General features: G+C 32.1%; 1 protein-coding gene across 1 annotated transcript in view; it reads left to right on the top strand.

The window, feature by feature from the left end:
- Nucleotides 1-723: 723 nt before the first annotated feature.
- The window catches only part of LOC119662221, a 95,327-nt gene continuing 70,164 nt past the window's right edge, over nucleotides 724-25,886 (top strand). The window contains exon 1 of the mRNA XM_038071801.1: nucleotides 724-1,278. Within this exon, the coding sequence (XP_037927729.1) occupies nucleotides 1,242-1,278 (37 nt within the window). The 5' untranslated portion in view covers nucleotides 724-1,241. The remainder of the gene's footprint in view (nucleotides 1,279-25,886) is intronic.

Here is a 25,886-nt window from a genome sequence, read left to right as displayed (position 1 = left end):
CGCTAAATATGTCAGTTTATTTTATTAAGAGATGAGACAGAACTTAACAGAAATAAGAGAGGAAATATTTGAGAGAAGCTATACTCTCAGCAATTGCGCACAAGTGCGGGAGTGATGTACAGCTACTTATTCACTGTTATACTTTATTTGACATTTACAACTTGTGCCATGTTGTACTCTGACTATTGCAACCACATATTTACAAAAAAATACAGTTTTAACAAGGTATTCTATTGAAAGGAAAAACCTTTTTGAGAATGCATATCAAGCCAGCCTACACAATTGCGCTCCTATAACAATACAATGCATGAGATAAAGTACCGTTCTGGCGCAGCTTTATTTATTATTATTATTATATGTCTTAACATATCGTGAGTAAGTAAAAACAAGTAAAAACGAGACAAACGAAGCAAAACTGATTCAAGTAAATAAACCAATGTAAGTTTATTAGATGCACACCGACAATTGTCGCGTGAGGACGTGTTCCTGTAATTTTTCTAAATTGTGCGCGGTAATACGCGGTTATCTTATAATAGTGTTTTTAAGTTTTTTTTTTATGAAAAAAGTACAATATTTTAATATAAACAAATTTGCAAAATTAACATTAATGTTCTGAAATCATTTAAATTAAAAATTTATGAATATATTATTCATATAACAGAATGACAGCTTTACAGTTTTGAGTGACTGAAATTTAAAGTTTAAAATTTAAAACCAAGAATATTTACAACTTTAAATTGAAATTGTGAAATAAAACGGCAGTAGCGAAATATATTTATTAGGGTCGTTTTAACACCAAATTGATGCACATGCCACATTTATATCCCTTATTCCACTTGGATAAAAATGCTTCCACAATCAATTGTAAGCCACCGTCCTCTAATTTAATACGACAAAAATTAAAGTGATATCGAAACTCGATGCGGTTGATAGTCTAATTATTGCCTTTACATGACGTTTGTAAATAATTATCTTTATATAAAAATATGTTCTTTATATTTTGTGATTCAATTGTAATTCAACCGTAAGTGTCGAAATAATGAATGGATATTATCCTGAAAAACGTTTTCATTGCAAAATTGAGACTGTAATAAGCAGCTGATTTAAATCATGTTTTAAAAGAAAATGTGTCGTTAGTTTCCAAAAAGTCAGTACGAAAACATCAAAACGAAGTATTTAAACTTATATTTAGAGATTAGGAACTTTCAGTGGGTTTTATTTCAAACAGTTTCTTCTAAAAAATGAGAATTAAAATGCCAGCTGTTAGAATTGCGCAAGGTAAGTTTACTTAAATTGTCAATCCAAGTATATGTGTGGTATATGTAATCATATATATCTGGTCTTGAATGGAGTTGGTATGAATTACTCTGAAGAATCACAAATATTTGTTTGTTTTTTGTACCTAATTATATAATAGTAATAATGCATTCCAATTGTTAATCAAATAATTTTAAATATAATTTAATATGTATGTTAGCTTATTAAGCGAAAAATATTCGATTACATTGATTCGGTTTTTCCTAACTAGCTCAAATTAACTCTTAGCTCAAAGTAATTTAAATTATCATTAATTTTAATTAATTAGAAATGTATTGCTTTTTGTGTATTCTGTTGCCTAGTTTCATGTTAACTTTTTTTAACTAAACAAACATGTTTTTTAAATAAAATGATATATATGTATTTCATAAATAAGTATAACTAACAAATAGTATATAATAATATGTAACTATTATACTTAGTGATATAAAATTAGTTTTCTTACTTTTTAATTTTGAATTTCATAGACTAATTAATAATAGGATGTCTGTTAAATATACATTTCGATACAAGTTACAAAAAGAAACTGAAAGCGGTAGGGAAATGTAGGAAAGTTGTGGCTTCCAAATGCATAGACATGTAGAATCATTCAAGATAAAAGGTAAAGGATACGCCGATGCGCAATGCGCTCTCGATCTCCCCTTCTTTTTTGCCAGTAATATGTGCATGTTTTTTTTTAAGCAGAATATTTTGGTTTTCACCTAAAGTGTGTGAATACACCTGCATATTTATTATATTATTATGGTTTTCGAATATAAAACTTAATGACCTCTAATATTTAGTGTGCGTAATAGTTGTTGTATTGTTATTAATCCAATATATATAATTGTATAATAAATTGTATAAATAATTAAATAGAAATAATATATGTAATTAAATATATATATGCATGTTTTAATACAAAATTTGTTATTTGTAAAATCATATTATATTAAAAATAAGGAGATTTATGTAACAAAACGTTAACAGTGGCACTAATTTACTATCGATCAAACTTATTTTTTTTTTCAAGATTTTAGCAGTAGTCAAGTTTATGTATAGTTTAATAACAAAATTAATCGTCATGGCGACATTATATATGTTATTAATTCATTCAATTGTTTTCAAGTCAAATAACTATCCAATAAACCAATGTCGCCAAGGAAATTATACATAGAGTTTAAATTTGTATTGGTAAATCAATAGTATTAATAACAGTATTAAAATAAGTATTATCATATCGTATTCATAAATAGAGCACAATTTAAATTTGAAAGAATAGATAAATAAATATATTTTCTTAAAGAGTCAAAAGTGAAAATATTTACATTGATCACGCCAGATTTTAGAATTGAATTATTTCCAAAACAACCTTTGCACAATACGAGCAGGTCATATAATATTTTAAAGTCATTGTATATGTAAAGGGTAGTCGTATATATGGCCATAGAGGCTTCAGATTTGAATCCAAATAATGTTACAATTTGTAATAAATTCATAAAGATTATTCTTTTCACTTTCAACGAGAAAATCTTTTAATCTCATGAACTTAATAAAAAATGAGCTAACATACATATTCTTGCATATATAATATTGTATATAAGGCACAGTACAATCGTGACTGGTAGTGCTTTAAACTTTACTACTTTAAAAAGAAATATCAACTGCATGTCTTCTCTCAGCAAGCGCACGATGATGAAAGAGATACTATTGCAATAAATTAAGCTCAAGTGTAAAAAATGAGTAAAAGAGTTGTGCGTCGAAGTACTCAAATTCACAGTTAATTCTACTTAAGAGTACTATATTCAAACGTAGCGCTCATATGTACAAAAATAAGCAAACGACATACAAATCGAAATCAAATCACAGTAAACCGGAATTCTATGTTTACAAATGTCAAAAAACTGTAAGACCAGCAAAGAAATTATTTTAAATGTTTTTAATTTTTTTTTTTCTCTTATGCTAAATAAAGGACACATTAAGATTGTTAATCAAATAGAAACTTCGAACACCATATATACCACATAAACCATATATGTATATTATTGATTAGCATTACGTCACAAGTACATTATTGCTCATCTGCCCTGAAAAGTAGTTTCATAATATTTAAGGTAAAGTTCTGAGACTTTATCCATAGACTTTTTGGGGAATTCAGATACATCAAGTCTGCAAATGTACTTAATAGGTTGAATATTTTGCATAGCACCCATATAAAAAAAGGCGGAAATTGAATTTGTACTCATAAACACATATAAATATACTTTATATTTGTAACTATAGGTTACAAGTATTTAATAAGCAAATGGTAATTGACGTACACAAATAAATTGTTTGTTTGGATGTGTTGAAGGTGTGATGTTACTTGTGTGCATTTATAATTTTGTTTATAAAATTTAAACAACTTTGAAATCGATATAAAATACACATACATACGTATGTATATCAAACATATCAACACAGCAACCTTTTTTGTTTCATATTTTTCAAAAGTAAATATCATTATTTTTAATTAAGACCTAATGTAAGTAACTAAAGATATTCCCAAAAACCTTGTTATGTATTCATATGTGCATTATAAATACATACTGTATATACATATGTACAGGGAGAGTTTTTTAGGTGGCCATTTCTTTAATGTGGCTTCAAGTATCATTTATAGAATAGCCGAAAGCATATTTACACACAATTATTTATCAAATCACCAAGTTGGATTGATGACTTATTTTGAGCGAAATATGTATGTCACTTTCAGTGGTGCTCAATATCCAGTTATATTAAGCGTTTTCTTGTTAGCAAACATAATCTTTAGAAGCGAAATCGCTGCCACACTATCAGGAATATTAGGTCTAACGCCGCTGGTCTCTTTTTTGCGGAATCACTTACAATCGTTGAAAGTGGAACTCCAGGATGCACCTGTAATACATTCGTCTTCAATAATGCCATAAAATTATTTATCGAGTAAAAGTAAATAAGGTCCATCTTATTTTGTTTTGTGGTGTGTTTCATATCAATTGTACATTCTAAATATCATTCAAAATAACCATTTATATGATATTTTGTATTATATTTCATTACATTATGTAAATATAATATTTTATAGTAAATTATTATATTTCACTGGAACATGTATATTGTATTTACGTAAAACTAATGCATACTTAGTAGTTTGTTTAATAAAATAGTTAGACATGTTAGTACAAGTTTGTGCATTTTTTTCGCAAATAAAATATGCAGAGTAGCATTTAATTTAATACTGGGTCATTGTCTTTATAATGCCGAAATTGAACGTAAACAAAATACATTTGTGATTCAGATTTTAATTAAATTTGTATTTTAATATTTTGTTTAGACCCTGTCATTAAGAGTAAAACACAAAACTATTTAAATATTTTAGAGAACTGGATCTTTTCGAGGTAATTTTCATTGACTTATCGGCACAAAGCTATTAATTTAACTTGACTCATCGGCTATAACGTGACAGATTTTTGTATTTCAAACCATCGAGATAACTTCCTGTGACTTGTTTTAATATTCTGTTAAAACACCATAAATATGTTAAAAAAGTTGGTAATAGTGTAGATGCAGCAATAAAATTGGATAGTTTGTGTCACACCTTCTGCATTAAATGCTATGATCTTTTGCAAATAATTTGTTAATTTTCACTGTACTAATTATGACAAGTTTTGTTTGGAACATCCATCAATAACTAAACAAATTAAATGATATTTAAATTGTAACAATTTTTGTAATAAGTTTCACAATTTAACACATTCAGTAGTTATTAACCAAACAATTGATAATTTGCAAACCCCTGGCTAGGGAATTTTTTTTCTGGATGACAGATTTATATAATATGTCTTACTGAAACATTGGTGCCAAACGAGGAATATGATATGGAATAACTGTATACTTATTGCGGATATACACATGTAAATCAAAATACAAACTATTCAGAAACAAAAGGTAGAGTCATAAAGGAACAAAATGCCCACGCATTTTCATAATCGTTTTTTATGTCGTGCAATAGGTTGAACTTCTCAAATGACTATCATCGATAGCTTTTCCAAACTTCTAATTTTGCAACGCATTGCTAATAATCATAGGCACCAATATTTATGGTAAGCCTTCATGACGAGCCCTTTTGAAGAATCGTTGACAATTCATGTGTTTTGTTGGCATTCTTGTTAAACTGCATAATTTGAGTAGGTTGAGATGTGGTCTACGAGTATACTTGTCTGTGCATCAATTATTTAAAAAAAATTGGTTTTAAGTTTTACTCGACTGACGATTGTACTTTATATGTTTATGTTATAAGCACAGCAAATAGAAGAAAAGCATGTATTTTACAACTTTAGAATTATGACGTTTATTTAAAGAGAAATTATTTTATATAGTAGTGTTAACAAAATCAGCAGAGAGTTTTTTATTTATACAGTCACTTCTGCAGTTCATTTTTGTTATTTTGAAAATGTTGACGCCTCCCACTTTTTTGTTCTCTTGCTTTTTCTCTGTAGGTGATCAAATATGAGTACATATTCCTAAGCATTGATCGTTTTTTCATTCATCCACTCGTTATTTGTTGATTTCACATCCACCTATTCACCGTAGTATGTGTGTATCAGTGTGTAAAATAATCTGTATGTATACCTGTGTCTAGCCCGAAAAATTCTTTGAAAACCAATTTATTTTCTATTCTTTATTTTTTCTTAGTAAATATACATAAATGTTATACAAATATAACAGATTATAATTAATGATATTTTTTAATTTAATTTAACATATTTTACATTAAAAAAGTAAAATATTTAAATTTGTTTATGAAGCAATTATTTTGATTTTTTTTCAAATTGTTAATTAACATATAAGCTAAGCATATTCTTTATATATAATATACAGTACATAAGGAAATATACGTGTTTCGTTCACGTCAATTGTATATGTAGGCTGTAAGACTTTTATTGGCACATAAAAGTTGTGGTGTGGCCTTATCTTTCGTTAATATATATTCTCTCTTTTACCAGATGTAATACAATCGCGCATAGATTACATCTTGGTTATTGTATCTTGTGTTTGAACGCTGTATCAATAATTTTGAATGCGGGATCCAACAGTGAAATATTTCATTTATATGCGATTGGCAATTGGCATTTTGATTGGCCATCAGCGCTCTTGCTCAATTGCTTAGTATCGTATCACAACAGTTCGATATAACATAAATTACGTTGGAGATAGTCAGAGGACATTGTACATTAATTGTTATTGGAATTATTATAATAACAGTTTTAGGGAAAATTGTTACAATCTTACGTGCATATGGCACGCTGGCATAAAATATGTTATGAAAAGTTATTTTAAAAGAATCTATAGTATATATTGTATACACATTAAATTTTAACTAAATAATTATATTTTTAAAAATAATTTTATAATATTTGTATAATAAGCCCATATTATAGTCCATATAGATTGATTATTATATTGTAGTAAATATGGACTTATTAAGCTCATGAATATGAGTACATGAGTAATAACTTTATTTATATGAATAATGTAAGCCAGACGTTCTTAAATAGTAGAGAGCTACAACTAGCGACTAGCAGCGGCACAGATTCTCCAATTGAATATGCGTTTTTTTTATAACTTTCATTCGAATAAATAAAAAAAGCTATATCTGCATTAAGATCGGGAAAACTCACATAAGTGAGTTTACTATAAAAGAGGATTTTGTAAGGCAAATCTTTGCATTCTTTCATTTCATTACTATTATTACATTGCAAACTTTATTCAATTATGTTTAAATGTAGTAAAATTTATTTGAAAATAGTCATAAGTATCGTCAAACAATATGACAGCACTTTAACTTTGATAAATTATCATTTGTAAGTATTATAATTGAAGCGGCAACCTCTTGACAATACTTTCAAATAAAATAAACGAATTTATGAACTCTGAAACAAATTCTAATACTGTAGGCAACCTAGAAATTGTAGCACTAAAATTTACTAAAGTCATTCAAATCAGTCTGGGAAACGCTAGAAATAAAAAGGAAAAGAGGAACCTGTAATTTTAAATGGATGTGAGGATGTCAGCATCGACAGACATGTTACTGCGCAAGATATAGACCTCCTAATTAACAGCAAACACAACAAAACTCCAAAAATTGGTCCAGTTACAACAGAGATTCTAAAGAAATAAACACTGAATGCAGTTGTTTGTTTAACCCTACCAAAATCGTTATAATCTTCGCATCAGCCAAACTACTCTATATAGTTTCATCACACACACCTATATCATTGTTACCTGCAATATCGAAATTATTAAAATATCACTCTTGCAACGTCTTGGACCTATTACTTAAGATTTAGTCTTATCCATCACATTAAATTGGGTTTAAGGCTAAAATCTAAACAATTGTGCAAATACATAGAATGCGTAAAAAACCAAATTGTGTATCTTCATATATTAACTGACTTACTGTTGGTTTTGAGCAGGATTTGTTAAGCAAGAACTATTCTTCTGTCGGATACTTCTTTCATATTAAATTATATACATATGTCGGACCGAATTTTTGGAGTTAAAGATGAAAATGAGTTCTTTTAATTAAAACTTATTAAAGCAGGCATTCATCAAAACAGAATACTTCGATAATTTTTGTGTTACGGTACTTTTCGGTATTACATTTTAATTATTCCATATTATATTGTATTTTAATTTGCGTAATTTCGGGTTTTATATAAAACTGTAAAATCAACTTCTTATAGAGAACAAATATTTTATTGATTTGCTTGTTGTGCATTTCAGTACAATAGATTTTGCCATCTTTTTGGAGTACGTCTTACTAAAGCTGTGAAAGCTTTCAGTGAGTTACCACATGGTCTCACATTATCTTAGTGAAACAATATACCCCTCTACCGATCGATTCTAAATTTTGCTGTTGAAGAGAATTATTCAATTTACACACCTGATAACACTACACTTCATCACTTCGAACATTGGTTTAGAGTTGCTTTAAGGCGGTTCATACGTTTTAGTCTATGATCTCTTGCATTTAACATTTTTGTATACAACCTATTTATCGTTCCCACTAATAATGCGTTCCAAAAATGGATCACTTTCTTGATAATTAAGTAGGTAATCAGAAACTCCAATGTGACGTTACATATTTTTTTCCATGAGTGCATGAGATACCCATATGTCGCGCTTTAAGTTTAAACCTATCGCGCTTTGAGAAATTATCGTGAATAATCGAATGCAATAAATTTAATCTCTGAGTTGTGCACTAGTTATCAGCCAGTTTGCACCAATTAATGCTTCTATTGTATGCTTATCAGCTTGAACTGGCTTTCCAGGACAACATGCATCTTTAACTTCGACATTGATAGATTGAAGTGTTGCAAACCAGTTTGGCACTGGCTTTCTGTAAATATAACTATTGCGTATAAATCAAATGATTTTATTTTCATGAAAAAAGCAAGAGATCACTCACACAGATACATGATAAATAACCTTACACATTGCATTGTATTATTTAGACATTCCATTAGTTCTATTATAGAACAATTCGATATAATATGATCCAATGTATCGGAAACTAAACTACATTTTCTACACAAGTCTACAGTTTCCCGGTTTTTAAGAATACGAGTACAATAATCGTTTATCGCTAAATCAACAGATGCTCCAGTTTTCGGAAAGAGTTCCCCTTTCAAAATATTTAGTATTGATTGCATTAGTTTTATTATTCCCTTTCAAAAATATTGTTTTCGCCTACATCACTTAATGAATAAATTCACTTATGGAATTGCTTTCGATTATCTCAAATAAAAATTTGATATTTTCTAACTTTATTGCTAATGTATTGGTTTGTATTATGTATAGGGCTTGGAGTTGTGTAGAATTGTGTGGTAACTTAGTGATCTTAACCTATTTGATTATATTTATATGGAGAGATTCGTCCACTTTGTCTGCTATATGATGTCTTAGGAGGATGCATTTTTATATATTCTAAGATTTATTATTCCATTCTGGTTTGCAATTATAAACCTCTCTGTTTCAGGAAATATTGAGCCTGCTTCGATATCAAAACATCATATTCTGATTGTTGATCAACCCCACGTTTTTTCCATCCAATAGTTCAGATTACTTTCTGATTATTTCAGTAGATTGCTTAGCTCTTCACAGCTATATTTAAAAAAGAAAATATTCTACTTTGTTTGTCAATAATCGTGTCATCCACTCTGTTGTGCATTTTGGTTGACGACTTATACAAGGTACTGCCAAAATATAAAAAAACATTATGATTTTCTATGACTAATTTTGGCCTTAATAAATGATTCCGCTCTTTACATAAGGTAGACGTCTTCAGGGGCATTGGGAATACCTATAAAGTGCCGTAAGTAATTTCGAGTGAATATTACTCCAACAGAGGCCAAGAAAGGTCTAATTTTCAACAATCAAACCACTAGGGTTTGAAAATATTAATATGTACATGAAAATGTTAATATGTCTTTATAAATTTTATATATGTTGTTTCTAAATATATGGATTTTGGATGGCATTTTCAGACTTTTATAACTTTCTTTGCTATTTTACTACTTGATCATCTCTGAAATGGATATAAAATTTTGCCTATGCAATCATACTTTGTAGTATATTTTGCGGCCGCTAACATGGTACATTCATTAAGGGTATGAGAAATGATTTCTGTTGCTTGGATGCATTTTCTGCACGCTTCATTAGTTATGTGGTGGCGTTTTAAGATGCATTATTTATATGTTTTAATGTTTATTATTCCATTCTGTATTTTTGTAATAAATTCCTCTGTTTCTGGAATCATTAAGGATATCTTGATCCATTCTTGTACTTTGATGTAGTCTTTGTGATTCATTTATAATATTTGGTTATTTTTCGGTATTGTTTTTGCGTTTTATTATAAACTTTAGTTGATGGTTAACGCATTTTACTATCGCCTGAAGTTAATGATATTTATGTATAAGAGTATTAAGGATCGTTTAGAAGGATATTAATTTATTGTTTTAGTTATGTTAAATCAAAACTTTTCGTTATCATTTATATTGGTATTGCTATATTGCTAGGTTTTAATTTGCTTAAAGAAAGCTTTGTTTTATTGCTATTGAAATGTGTTGAATTCGTAATAGGTAGTCTATTATATGTTCTTTTCGTGTAGCTCTTCAGTATCTTTCGTAATTTTTTTTTTGCCTTTCCCAAATTTTTGATTTCGTTTTAAATTACTTGATACATATTTTATGTAAACCAACTTGTAAATACTCCCATATCCTTTGTTAATATATCTTTTTATTGTTGTATTCAAATTTATTGTTGTATTCAATTTTAATTTCGACTTGTATTTCTAGTAGCTGTTTTAACGTTGAGCGTCTGCATTTTGGCGATTTCTTTTAATCCTGGTTTTATTTCTCTTTTGCATACTGGCTTTGTTTGGTTAATGTACTGCTTCTTTGAAGTGTATGCATTGCAGTATTGCAGATCCATTATATCATTGTAGGTAGAACAGACGGTTATTTCCTCGGAGAGGTGTGCTGTTATAATACTATATGTATTTCAATATTTGTTGTGTGAGTTTTACTTCTATTATATGGGATCGGAGCTCTGAGAGTATTTCTGAGAATTGGAATTTTGCTGCGTCCAGTTTGTAAATTATTATATGATGCATTCATTTTCAGTGTTGTCCATCCTTTTAAATTGCATGCTTTCTATTCTTTGCGTTTTGCTGGCATGTGAGACTTGTTGAATTTGTTGGTCTTAGATTAATGGTGTGTATTTGCTGAATAAGATTTGATTATTATTAATATCAGGTTGATAGCGTAATCTTCATATTTTTTTACTTTATGTCGTACATTTTGTGGAATGTGTATCTTATTGTATTCATGCCGTGCGTGTTAGCTAGTGAAAACATACGTACGTATTGTCTTATTTAATGTGCTTGTTGAGAGTTTAGAATTGGTGGTCTGTCTTTTGTTCTATTGAGAATGCCGATCCCGACGATATACGTCCAAAATCCAAAAAATTTGTGTACAACAATTTTGGCAATAATTTTATTCCCTGGAACATTCATTCTAAGTTTGCAAATAAGTAGTCATGGATGAAAGATAAACCTAAAGAATACTATGTTTTTATTTTATGTTTTTTCTGAAGTGATTTGCAACTTAAATTTAATAAGGAAAATAAATACACTAATATGGAATAATGGAACAACACGATCTTGATACAATGGCTGTCGATGGCATACAAAATAACAATTAAATTCCATGATAAAAAAATCATTGTGCGTCACTAAAACTATTGTTATCTATCCATAACCCATCAGATTGACATAAATCTAGAATCATTTAGCGTTTGAACATATTTAGTATATATATATATATATATATATATATATATTATATATATATAATATAATATTTACTAGGCCTTTTTTGTTTCCTGGCTGTTATTTTTTTTTTTAACTCTTAATATTGAAGCATTCCTGTTTCCATACAATCCTAATACTTGAGTTAATCATGCCGATCCATAAAGGCCTACACTATTTTTGAATTCTTATTACAGTACTTTAATTTCGAGCCGCATTTTAATGGAGATCAACTTTTCTCGTGTTTTATCAAAAACAGTTTAGAACAATTGAGAATTATATAATATGTAATTAACTTTAAGACTATAAATATTTGAAAAATAAAAATTAAATTAAATTTTTTTTGAAGTGATGCCTGTTTTGTAAAGCAAATAGTATTAATTGTTAGTTCATTGTATCTAAAAATTTTGAATTATCAGTTTGTTAGTCAAAGTTTTTGTATCCCTAAATATTTGTATTTAATTAACATCATCTGAGGTGCAAATCATCGTTTTTGATTTCTACACCTCACGGCAATATAGATATTTGATGAAATATGTTTGCGACATTATCAAAAGCCTAATTTCACTGGGGCTCTTTAACGATCTATATAGAGGCTCTAGATCAGTTGGAGATCATTAGCTGTTAAGGTAATAATAAGTATATGCTATATTAGGTTTTTGGGTTTGGTAGGCTTTAAAATATATGCATAAGGTTATAAGGCGTCAATAGGTCTGTGGATGTAAAATAATTTGAATCTACATAATTGTATGAACTTTTCCTACGTTTCTTAACAGTTTTAGAGACAAAACATGAAACGACTATTTTGTCCGAAGATTAAGGTCAAAACAACTCTGACATTATTTACACAAGGGAGCGCATTTTCTTAAAGAATTTTTAAGGAACTTCCAAACATAGTTGTAGACTTACGTAACCACGGGTTTGCAAATAATGTTATTTGCGCGGTATTTTCGTTAATATTATATAATCAGTATCTTTTGAAAATGTTGAAAATGTTAAGTGTCATATATCGCTTTTTCCAAAGTTAAGCAATTTTTTTTCATAAGGGTGAAATGATTGTGCTTGTGCTGTTAATAATCCAATCTGTCCCAAACAGAAATATACCGCCGAATATATCAATGCTATAAACTAAGAGCGAAAGTAAATCAATTATGTGTTATTCTTCAGAGCTTGAATTTTCCTAGCTCTGATTTACCTGCACCACATAAGAACAGGTAACGCAACAGTTACGACAGATGTAGCTCTAATTCTTTCCAAGGCTGGACTAGAATTTTTCCTCTTCCTCTTGCTAGAGGCCGCCATTGTTAACTAGAATTCCAAGTCTCTGCACATTTCTACACATCAATCAATAATTACTTACAGGAGGTTCTATTCTGGTTAATTTATTCACCAGTTCTAGATGGGTTTATAGATGATCCAATTTGTCTCGTTCTGGCAATTTGTGTCATTTTCCTACCGTAATTGAGCATAAAACTCTGGGAAATTATTTTTACACTCGTATCGTTTCGTTGTAGTGTTTGAGTAGTCTTATTAAATTTGGTTGACTTCTAGAAAAGTCAACCGGTGAAAGCGACAGATCCTAATTCTGTTTTCTAGAGATATTTTTTAACCTTATATACTAGATCATAATCTTCAGTTCTGTTGATTTATATCTAATATATGCGTGTTGTACTTGCAAGATATCGTCAAGTCTTATATCACGTTATATGTGAAATTCATACATTCACTGCAAGATTTTGAGCAAAAGTGAGTTTTACGAGGAGATGACTTTCCTACTTAAGGTATGAATACTATTTTCAAGGTTCTCCAAGTTTTTGGAATATATGATAGGTTAAGACCTATTTAAAAAAGCATATTATTCTTGAGTGATTTTTTTGTGGCGTCATAAAATCTCTTAATTTGGCTTAAAATCACAGGGTTCTTGTGAAGACTCTTCTATTTTTCTAAGTGTATAGACCCTGGTGGCGTTATCTAATTTGCTGATGAATGTATGCTGGAAGGCTTTTCTTTTATCTTAACAGTCTTTTTAAATAAAGCGGGACTTGCTTTATTTGAAAATCAATTATCCGAGACTTTCGCTAAGTAAAAAAGATTTCAGGTGTGAACTTTATAATTGTATTGTTACCTTCCCAAATTATTCAAAATATATTTAGAGAAACTGAGTTCTTTAGACTGTTATGTTTAATTGAAATCACATACACTAATGTTCGAAACAACAGTGATAATTGTCTTTTTTCACTTCAAAGATAAATCCTTGAAGCAACTTTTGTATTTTTTATCAATATGTTTGGATCCAATGATCAGAGATCCAATGTTTTGATTGGGATTATCTCCAAAGGGGTATGTGGATACTGCTTTCAAGTAAGATGAATGTGCTGGAGCCTTGATGTTATTATGAAAATTAGTTAATGGAAAGTCGGACTTCTTTATTTTATTAATATAGTTTTAATGTAATCATTATAATTATTTATGTGAATAAAAAATATGGAATTAGTTAAAGGCATTTTTAACGTGTGATCAAACATAAAAAAAAGCTTTTTATCGTCAGTATTAATAACTCTTAGTCAACAAAATTAAAGTGGTCACAGTATACATAAAGTATTATAAGTGTTGTAGATTAAATAAAGAAAGTGCATAAAGTAATCCTAAAAACTTTAGTTTTTTTTTCATTTATTATAGGAAAAGAAAAGGCATATGATAAAACAAAAAACGTAAGCTTTCTAAACTGACACAGCAGAAAGGAGCGTTTTAATATTTACATTCAACGAAATTTAAGAACGGTTAACGTTCAATGATGAATTTACCGTTGGAAAGTCGCTGAAAGTATATAAAGTTATTTTTTGTGTGCACGTGTCTTTGTTTTACGATAACAATTATTATGAGAACAACTCAATATAAATCTCAAAAATATTTTAAGGGTTATATACGCTCCAGGAATATATTAATTTTCAAAATTTGCAAACAATGAAGAAGTGTCGAAGAGTAAACATATGGTATTTGTGGCATAAACCTACTAATTTGTTCTCTATGCAGTTTATGTATACACAAACAATACAGAGTTGTTGTTTACGAAGATAAACCTGATGGAGAATCCCAGTTGTTAATACTCAAAAACATGTTTTTTTTGACACCGCTGGAAAAACTGGAAATTAAGTTTTGCCTTCGCTCATTTTAGCTATAGCACGACCGCAACAAAATATGGTATTGTTTATTGCATTATTAACTACATCAATGGTAAATCAAAACATTCCGGTTAATCAAAATGCAATGTAAAACATTAAATAAGATTTCGAAAAAAATAAAAGGTTCTAAAAAGTTTTAAGATAAATATACCTTGTGATCAAAAAATATTAATTTTTGAATTCCCGCGCTTATCTAATCGGTAAATTTTTTTATTTTCTCGCTGGCAACACTGTTATACACATTCTGTCAAAGTTTAACGCATATCGTACGATTAAATTTTATTTGGCGTCTATATAAAGAAGTTAAAAAATTTTCGTGTGGCGATTTTTAGCTAAATTTCATTCAAAAAAAACGTCGTTGTGATGTGGTCATAGAGATGATTTCCAACGCAGATAGTCCCCCACATTCTTCGAACGCATCATAACTGGTGATGAGACATGGGTCTATGAGTTTGACATGCCCACCAAACAACAATCGACTGAAAGATGCTTCAAAGGTGAGCCGAAACTGAAAAGAGAACGCCAAAGTCGGTCCAAAACTAAGGTTATGCTGACTGTTTTCCTCGATATTTGTGGTGTGGTGTACTATGAATTCCTTCCGGACGGTCAAATGGTCAAACAGTCAATAAGGAGTATTTGTTGGCCGTTATGTGTCGTTTGCGTGAGGCCATTCGCAAAAAGAGGCCAGATTTATGGAAGGAAAACTTATGGATTTTACACCACGATAAAGCACCGGTTCACACAGCGTTGGTTGTGTCGCAGTTTTTGGCCAAAAACTCCACCAATATCATCAACCAAGCACCGTACTCTCCAGATATGGCCCAGTGTGACTTTTTCCTCTTCCCCCGACTCAAGTTGCTATTGCGAGGAACGCGTTTTAAGACCATAGAGTCTATAAAAGAGAATTCGATGCGTGAACTAAAGGCCGTACCTTTGGCGGTCTACAAAACTTGTATGGAAAATTGGATCAAGCGTTGGCATGAATGTATTGCCGCAGAAGGAGAGTTCTTTGAAGGTGATAATAAAGAAAATTATTAAATATTAAAATTTTGTGTTTTTTTTTGAATTCTTGTTCTTTTTTGATCACAAGGTATAATATCGCATACGTGTTCATTGGAAGACTTAAGCCGCTAGACGAATGGTTTAAAATAAACCTTAATCACCGTAGCGGTGGTTTTAATGTCAGATGATCTTAGACACACATGTATCAGTTATCACCAATCAAAAAAGCTAACCAAGCAAATGTATTTTTAAAGAAATTTATGTTGACCTTAAAAACCCATAAGAGTAAATTTTAAATGAAAAATCTGCTGCACAATTTCTCTGAATTCGTATCTAAGCAGTGACTACTAAGCCTTGTAGGTAAGTTAAAGTCCGACATTTATGGATAATTCTGCTATCAAATATAATATGGAGGCATTAGTAAAGTATAAAAACCTTCTGGTTGATGCTGATGTCTTCAATATTAAAATTTAAGGCATAATAGAAAAAGAAATCCGTGGAGAAAATTTTGGACGAAAACAGATGTATTGATTTTTTTATCAAGTATTTTTATTAAATAATTATAATTGCTAGAACTACTGTCCCCAGTAGTTCTCAACGTCCCCCACGGCGAAACCAATGGTACGACGAAGAGCTTCGTCAAGCTACTGCTGCGAAGAACGCGGCCTATAAAAGGACCCTGCAGTCAGCAGCAACGCGAACCGTGCATAAACAATATCGGGAGCGAGCGAGAGGAAATCGAGGTGTGTAGAAATAGGAATGATGCCCGTAAATTTTATCAAGAAGTCAACCGTCTGACTCAAGGCTTTAAGCCTGGTGGAGCAACGTGTAAGGACGAAAATGGTAATCTGGTTACAGAGCCGCAGAATGTGCTGAAAGTATGGAAGGAGCATTTCTCCAAACTACTATCTGGCGATGATAACATCAACTCTGCCTTTGGAGAAATGCCCTCTGTGTCCCCAATCGAAAATGATGACGTTGAAATTCCTGCATCTAGCCATAACGAAGTGCGTGTTGCTATACAGCGACCTAAGAACAACAAAGCGGTAGGCGCAGATGGCCTGCCTGCTGAATTGTTCAAGGCCGGCGGCGATATGCTGATAGGGTGCATGCGTCAGCTTATCTGCAGAATATGGTTAGATGAAAATATGCCCAGCGATTGGAATCTAAGTACCCTTTGTCCTGTCTTGAAAAAGGTGACCCGACGATTTGCGCCAACTATGGCGGGATTAGCCTAATACCTGTCGCGTACAAGGTTCTTTCAACTGTACTGTGTGAAAGGTTGTAGCCACATGCCAACTCACTGATTGGACCTTATCAGTGCGGCTTTCGACCTGGTCGCTCCACCATTGATTAGATATTCACTCTGCGACAAATCCTGGAAAAAGCCCACGAATATAACATCGACACTCATTACCTTTTTGTCGATTATAAAGCAGCTTTCGATAGCCCCATTAGGGATCGCGTTTACGCCGCAATGTCTGAGCTCGGTATTCCTGCAAAATTAATTCGACTTCGCAGAATGACACTGAGTAATACCCGTAGCTCCGTCAAGGTAGGATCGAGTCTCTCTGAACCTTTTGCTACCGTGTGAGGTTTCAGACAAGGTGATCCCTTATAATGTGACCTCTTCAATTCGTGTCATGGAAGTGATCATGCGCAGGACAGGTGTTCATCTTAATGGAACAATATTCTACAAATGTGTCCAGCTCCTTGCTTACGCCGACGACATTGACATCATTGGGCGTAGCAAGCGTGATGTTACAGCTGCTTTTGCTGCTATCGAAAAGGAATCTGCAAAAATGAGTTTAGCGGTGAATGAGGGAAAAACGAAGTATATGTCGGCTACTGGTAGAAATGTGCATGGCTCGGACACCGGGCTAGTGGCTGGTGATTATACTTTCGAATCTGTCAAGGATTTCATCTACCTTGGCACCGCCGTAATTAATACAAATGATGTCAGTCTGGAGATCAGACGAAGAATCACCTTTGTTAATAGGTGCTACTATGGGCTCAGTGGGCAATTGGGATATAGAGCTCTCTCTCGACAAACGAAACATACGCTCTATAGGTCGCTCATCCTCCCTGTGCTTCTTTATGGCGCAGATGCATGGACGTTATCACAGAATGATGAAGCAGCACTGGGAGTGTTCGAGAGAAAAGTTCTTCGTAAGATCTTTGGTCCTCTACGAGTTGGCAACGACTACCGCATTAGAATGAACCACGAGCTGTACGAGCTTTATCACGACATTGATATGATTCAACGCATTATCATCCAGCGGCTTCGCTGGCTTGGTCATGTCGTGAGAATGGATGAAGACGCTCCGGCGAAAAAGGTGTTTGAAGCAGTAGTTGGCCGAAGAAGACGTAAAGGTAGACCGTGTCTCCGGTGGAGTGATCAAGTTGAGGGAGCACTAACTGAACTTGATATACGAGACTGGAGAAGGCGCGAACGCCGCAGAGGCACCTGGGGAGACATGCTGCGTCAGGCCGAAACTCGGTAACGGGTTGTCATGGCCACATAAGTAGTAAGAACTACTGTCACATATTTTGCAGTTTATATTGTGATAGTTATGGTAGTTATCTTAGTAGTTATGGCTTAATCAGTCATGACTACTGAAAATTAATCAATTCATATACTTACGAGAAGAAAAAACTGACCTGATGTGGTTGTTGATGACTTGTCGTTAGAGTGACTAGATTTGCTCAATAGGATGTTTGAACTTTGTTTCAAACAGGGTAAATGGCTATATTAGTTGCTGAATATGAAAGACTGGAAATAGATTTGGAATGGTTCTGTTGAACTTACAAATCCAAGAAAAGGAGTGCTGATGTACTCTGGAAAGCCTAATGGAAATGATGCTCATATACATGGTGTAGCTGTGTACGTCAGAAAAAGTATAAAGGCATCAATTTTAAACTATCTCCAAAAGAATAATATTAGTTCGCTTGCGTGCTAAGAAGTACTCTGGAATGCGTAATGAAAATAATGCTTATATACGTGGTGTGTACAAAAAAAAAAATTTTAATAGCATCTCTTAATGCTATTAAAATTTCGCGTGGTCGTGCAAGGACTGGAGTAGCTCCCTCTTTAAGATGTACTTCAGCAAGCCACTAAGCTTCCCAGCCGTTTCACTAAATATGTCCTTAAAACGCTCGATCAGTTTTTGGAGCCGCTTTCGCTGATTTGTAGACAGTTCTCGCTCAATGGAGCTTATGAAGTTTATATGGTTTGATGAAGAAAAAAGTTCAGGAAAATTAATCTCTTTCGCAAATTATGGTACCCATTCCCTGCCGCAAAGTGTATCACAATCTTCTTCTACGACATACATACTTAGTCGCCGTACTATTGTACCCATTGACGCGAATACCACAATCCGTACAATGCAATTAACCTTATAACCCGTGTAGCTTGTGAATCGCCTATCACACTTAAGCAACTTGAAATTCGGTTTTATCGATTGAAGAGTTGTGCAACTAATTACAGCGCATGGAGAACCATTTGAATTTCCTTTGTCATCAATTTTTACAGGAACTATGATTATTCCCACTGCCTTGAGTGCATTAATGAAAAGTATTTGTTTACCTAATTCAGGCGCGTCCTCTACTATCTGATCTAATTTCGCTCTGCATACTTTGGCAATGTGACCGGCTTTTCCACACGAAAATCATTTGGACTTACTGAAATTGCACTCTATTCTGAGGTGCTGACCTCCACATCCATAATAATTTGCCATGGCAGTTTACCACTCTAAAACAAGGACAGACAGCTAATAACGCCAAAAAGTGAGCAGACAGAAGTAAAAAGACGAGATTTTGAAAGAGTCGTAAACATCATCCATAGCGAGACAGAGGACCTTGTCATACAAATATTGATTACTTCTAACAGGCAAATACTTACAAATGTTCCCAGCATCACAATTACCAGTATGAAAAGCAATAAAGCCGCAGAGTAATAACGGTCTACCAATCGACATCTGACCCTTTAGTGGCTAAACCTTTGTACCCATTGTTTAAGGAAATTTGGAAGAAATCTATGATTGTTAAAATTCCGAAAAAAAAGCGACAGAAAAAACTGTGGTAATTGGTGAAATATCGCCTTACTACCCGTTGTTTTCAAAATTTTTCATAAGATAACCGACCAGATTAAAACGGCTAGAATACTTATTGAACAGGCTTCTGAATTTACTGCGTCGTTTTACCTCGCATTTATCGACTTTGAGAAAGCATTTTTTGCGCTAAAAAAAAATTAGATTTGGCTAGGGCTTAGCGCTATGGTACTTTAATTGAGTTTTTCATACAATAGTGATGTGCGGCAAGGCTGTGCTCTTTCCCCGTTATTGTTTATCAAAACTCTTGATATCATCCTGGAAGTGGTTGAAGAAACGCCAGCAGGTATTAATTGGAAATTCTATCAAAATCTTGGATATCTCGAGTATGCTAATGACACGGTACTGTCACACAGTACTGTAGGCACACAGTAATGTAAACTTTGATCAATAATGTCTCCACGCAGGAAGGACTTAATGTCAATTCTTGGAAAACTAAATCAATGAGGGGCAAAGCAAATAAAATATTAACGTTATTGTTAAATAGCCAAAATATCAAAGACGTTCAGCAGTTTAAAAAATTTGGGAAGTGTGGGCAACGATGGTGGAACTATGATCGACGTAGACAACCGTTTAAAGAAAGCAAAATGCACCTTCGCCATATTAAGTAAACTTTTATAAATTGAAATCTACGATGTATTATCGGTTTATGGTGGCTTACCAGAATTTTAAATGAAGACCTTTAGCGTCGTCCCAATCAAAAACCGATGGAGAAAGAAAATTAACAACAACAATACGGATGGTCAAGTCACACATTGAGAAAACCAATGGATGCGATTGCTCATGCTGTCATGGAATAGAGTCCCTAAGGAGTCAGAAGACCAGGTTGTCCTTCTAGGTGTAGGACAAAAGTGAATGAAACAATGAAAACTACGTTTTTTTTCCGTTTGACACAGGGGTAAACGGAAAGAAATTGTATGCGATATTTGTGAATGGTGCTGTGATGATGCTGTGAATGGAATGTTACACAATATGAACATACAATATGAAAAACGATTGTTTTTATAAGTCCACCGCTTGTTTGTAGTATAAAATCTGGGTAAAAATATGATTACAAGGCTACCAAAGGTACACAAGTAAACGCAACATATATAAAAAACATTTATGCATAAAAACTATTACATGCGTATTATAAATAGAACTCAGTAGTAATTATTTATAAAAACGATAACTTATTAACATGAATTTGCTTGGCAACTGCGCATTTATGGAAATATATTTGGAAATTTATGGAAATATATAAATGATTCAAATATTTAAATTTTAGAACTATTTTCCTTTTTATTGCAGAAATTTACTTAATTTTTTCGACACCTGTGACAATTTTCGTTTGCCTAATAATTTTTTCAAATAATCTTCTGTTTACATATAATTCAAATTAATGATTTTTGAAAAAATTAGAGTTATTGGAATAAAACACCAATCTCTTCTCTAAAATAAAAAGTATATTCTACTGGCAAGACGCATAATTTTGTTGCTGACAATTAGTTATTATTCTAGCTCTAATTTTTTTTCTTCACCACAAACCTGTCGCTATTTTTTCTGAGACTATGTTAATCCACAGTCCGAAGCAATAAAAATTCCTTGTATCGATAACGTTTATTTACTTTTCCTTATAAAACATTTGTCCAATGATGTTATGACAAAGTATACTAAGTGATGTGTCCTTAAAGTATATGCTTTCAAATCTTCAATTTTTAATTATGTTAAAAGTGTTTCTTTTGCATGAAGTTATTATTAACAAGTTAATATTATTTTTTCTTGGAAAAATTTGGTCAGCTAAGCTTCTAGACGAGTCTTTCTTTCCTGCGTGGTGATAATCATTATTCTCGTAATTGCTTCGCACGCGATACTTATCGCTGCTGTCGTAAATGTGTGAAATAACGTTCGTCATGGTCAAATTTGCTCCTAGAATTATTAGTTGATATTTGTTGCCTTCTGTTTCCAAGTCAAAGAAACTCTAATGGTAGGGATGTATGACGAGCGTCTTATATCTTACTCGTACAGCATAGATTCTTTTATGTACGAGCAGTTTTTTCAGACGCTCGTTGATGTCGAAGGTATCAATACAGCTATTGATATCAATTTTTCAAATTTTCAACAATTTCGTACATACCAACCACGGAAGCCGACAACAACAACAGTTCAAATTTCAAACGAATTGCCCACTTACAGTAGAAATTCAACAATACATACAACAAATATCGCACAAGTACAACCCATAATAGCTAATAAAATATAACTTATTCTTGATATATTAATTTTTATAACCATATATTATATATATATATATGTATTTATATACAGTGAAATTTCTAATAACCAGACACTCACCGTCGCAGTGTTTTTGTCTGGTTATGGAAGATTATGCGAGGAAGTATAAAAGATTATGTTTAAATTGCACCGAAACGATATTTTGAATGAATTAAAGTTTTGGCACCTTATAGTATGATGTTGTAGGTTCACTTACCTAGTTTATTCTTCTCAACTTATGTCCATAATATCACTTTGTTTTTCAAATTGAATTTCAACCGATATTTCTGTCTATTTAGAGAAAATTGTCGAATTCATTCGCCAATCGAGTCCTTCTTGAAATTTAGCATAGATTGTGAGCGGAATGTTATTTCGCGATCAAAATCGGTAAGACTTTCATAAACTTTTAAAAATCCAGCAGTACGAAAGCAATTTCGGATTGTTGTTTTTTCTACTTTATATCAAGATGCTTTGAGGAAATTAAAACCTTCAAGCACAATAATACATTTCGACAGCTCTGAAGTTAACCTTGTAGTGTCAATTTTACGTAGCAAGTGTTAAAGAAATAAGATCCTATTAAAAATTTAAATACCCCTTGATCAAGGGGTTGGCTTGCTGGCGTTGTGTTTGAAAGCAAAAAACTTTATTTATATAAGTTAATTTCAATTCCCTTTAATGAGATGATGTGTTATCTAAAATCAAAAGAACGTTCATTTATCCAATCATTCATTATTTCTCGATTAATCCATGCTTTTTTGATTTCCAATCTACGGGTAGTTTTGTGATATCGTTCGAGGATATTCAGTTCGTCGAGAGCGTTCTGTTCTACTTTTAACTAAAAGTTGCTCAAAATCTTCAACCATGTTTGCACAAAACGGAATTCTGAGTGTTTTCCTCGAAAATTTACTGCCGACACATTTTTTGGACTTAAGAGCTAGGGTTATGTCAGGAAATGTGTAAAAGAAAACCACTCTTTTTGGTCTATTTTAATCGAAGTAATGTATAAAATATATTTAATTAATTATTGATGACTAAAATTAACCATTTTTTACACAAATCGAAATAAAATTTGTATTATGGAAAACCACAGATTTTTAAAAAACTTCTTCCGTATTTTTTTGAATTTTGTCTGTTAATGAGATTTTTTGATAAAAATGGTTTAAAATATAGCCAAGAGGAAGAGAAATAATTATCAATCTCTTATCTATTTTGCATTGCAGATGTCCAGCCATGACAAGGGAAATATTAGATTTTTGAAAAACTCTTTTATGAGAATCATGAAGAATTATTAAAAACTTACTTTGCAATTCTAACAAAACTTTCAAAGAAAGTACACAGGTTAATATAATATAGCTAATACTTGAAGTAGTAGAAATCCTCCAAAAACATAAATTATTACAAAATAGATATGTTAAACCAACAGCCGTGAAATAACGCAATAGATCCAATGGCAGTCTACCAATAGTGTGTTGCAGACACTTCTTCAAAACCTAACCGAACCTAAAGTTTTTTTAGGCCTTTACTTCATTGAATATTGTTTTATAATTATATACTAAAATACATGTCCATTATAAATTCAATAATCTAAAAATAACTACAAGGCCAAATAGCGATCGCTGTCGACAAGAGAGCTGATCAACAAAATTCCAAGCGCATCCTTAAATATGGGCGCCATAACTTTCATAACTGTAGTAACATAGTAGATCCAAGCTTAATTTATTTGTACATGTCCACGCAATAAGTCCTTTTATGCCACTTCAACAACTACAAACAGCACTCAGAATCGTCGACACGTTGTTGTCTTTCGTCAACTGTCCGCAAATTCGTATCAATATGAAACTGACACGTTCTTTTGAAATGCTTAAGGGGTTAACTTTCTCCTGCTTCACTCCTACTTCATTTAATAATTTACTGAAACAATTTTATGAACTTTTTTGATGTTTTCGGCTGTTAAGTATGACCTCTTTTAGACAGTCAAGTATGAAGCATCATCGTTATTTGTACGGGCACGTTTAAGTAACCTAGTCACTTCTTCACGAATTATCTCAATGTAGCAAAGTCCGAGTACCACTTAACCAATCTTGTGCTTGCAAGGTATTTTTCCTCATCAAACCGTTATCACAAAACAACACCCGAAATAAATCATAAAATTTTGATTTTTTTTTTGTCATTTTTATAGACTTTTCAGCCAATATGTTATGTTAGCTTTCCACGTTTTTTTTCTATCTACATGAAATTCAGATTTTAGTATTGATATCTTAAGATTTCTATAAAAGTCGTTTATTATGTACTACGATGCTCCTTTATTCCTATGATTACTCTTAGTGTTTTCGAATCAGCTCTTTGCAAGATTTCTATATTTCGTGAGCTGGTTCTCAAACAATAAGGAAGCATAATTATGTCGAAAATGGTATAATTGAACTCTTCGATTAGAGGACCTTATACTATAAACTTGCAGGAAGTTGGATGTTTAGTACAACATACAGAAATGTTCCGAGGATACAATCGTGAATGAAGTCAACATAGAATGCCCAAGTCGTAAAGATCTATGATCTATTTTTTATACTGAAGCACTTATTTTGAAGATAGGATTGTGACACTGAGATTATGATTAAAGGAAATAAGTGTTTCATTTTGTTGCTAAGTCTCATACACCACACTTTATCAGAAAAACTCAGCAAAATTGGTGGTAAGGAATCAAAATATTTTCTTAAAGAGCTTAGAGAGACAAGCGCATAGGGTGGTAGCTCTGTATGATGATGCTATCTAATTTATTTACTGTTATAGAGTTTGACTTGGCAACCCTAGAGGAACATATTAAATAAGTGCGCGCTCGGAAAAGTTTATTAATTAAAGTGAATTATATTGCGAAAAACGGGTTACAATTGGGTGGTAATAATAAATAAACATTCAAGACATTGCAACGCATTCAAGTGAGCGGTTAAAAGTGAAGTTTAGTACAATCTTATACAATTGAGACTTCTGCAGGCAAGATAGCGTTGCATGCAAAAACTGTAATTAACAATTGTAAATAAAAGTGCTGAAAATAAGTGGAACGTAAGGCGAATTATACGTAGTAAAGCTCAGAGTGGTTTGAGTCTATGCTAACAAATTCTAATTTTTAAAAAAAGTATTAAGCTGTTATATATATATAAATTTTCTCATAGACTTTTAGGCGAAGCATCAAAAACTGAATTTGATAAACTTAAAGTACAACTTCCAAAATGTCATCAGCAGGAACACCAAATAAACCGAGTACACAAGTTTCAAAAATACAAGTAAGAACCTCAGCAGCTAAAAGACCATTGACTGAACTTTCCCCAGAAGAAATAAACCAGGCGAAATCTACAATGCAAGTAGGGAATATGCATATAACAGAACTGATGGGGTTAATGAGAGCATCATTGGCTGACTTGTTGGATGAAAAGCTAAGCAACTTGCCAACAAAAGCTGATTTAGAGGTGATTGTGTCGGAAGTGGGCGAACTCTCTAGTAAGATTACAGAGCTAACGGCAGAGAATCGTGTGCTAAAACAGAAGGTGACACAGCTCGAACAACAACGCGAACGGGATGCACGTAATATTAATTATATTATAAACGCACGAAAACGAAAATCGCTTGTTATCAAGGGTTTGAAAAAAACTGACAATCCAA

Source organism: Teleopsis dalmanni, chromosome 1, assembly GCF_002237135.1.
Source record: "Teleopsis dalmanni isolate 2A chromosome 1, ASM223713v2, whole genome shotgun sequence".
In the NCBI taxonomy this organism is placed as follows: domain Eukaryota; kingdom Metazoa; phylum Arthropoda; class Insecta; order Diptera; family Diopsidae; genus Teleopsis; species Teleopsis dalmanni.
This window is presented reverse-complemented; position numbering and strand designations above follow the sequence as displayed.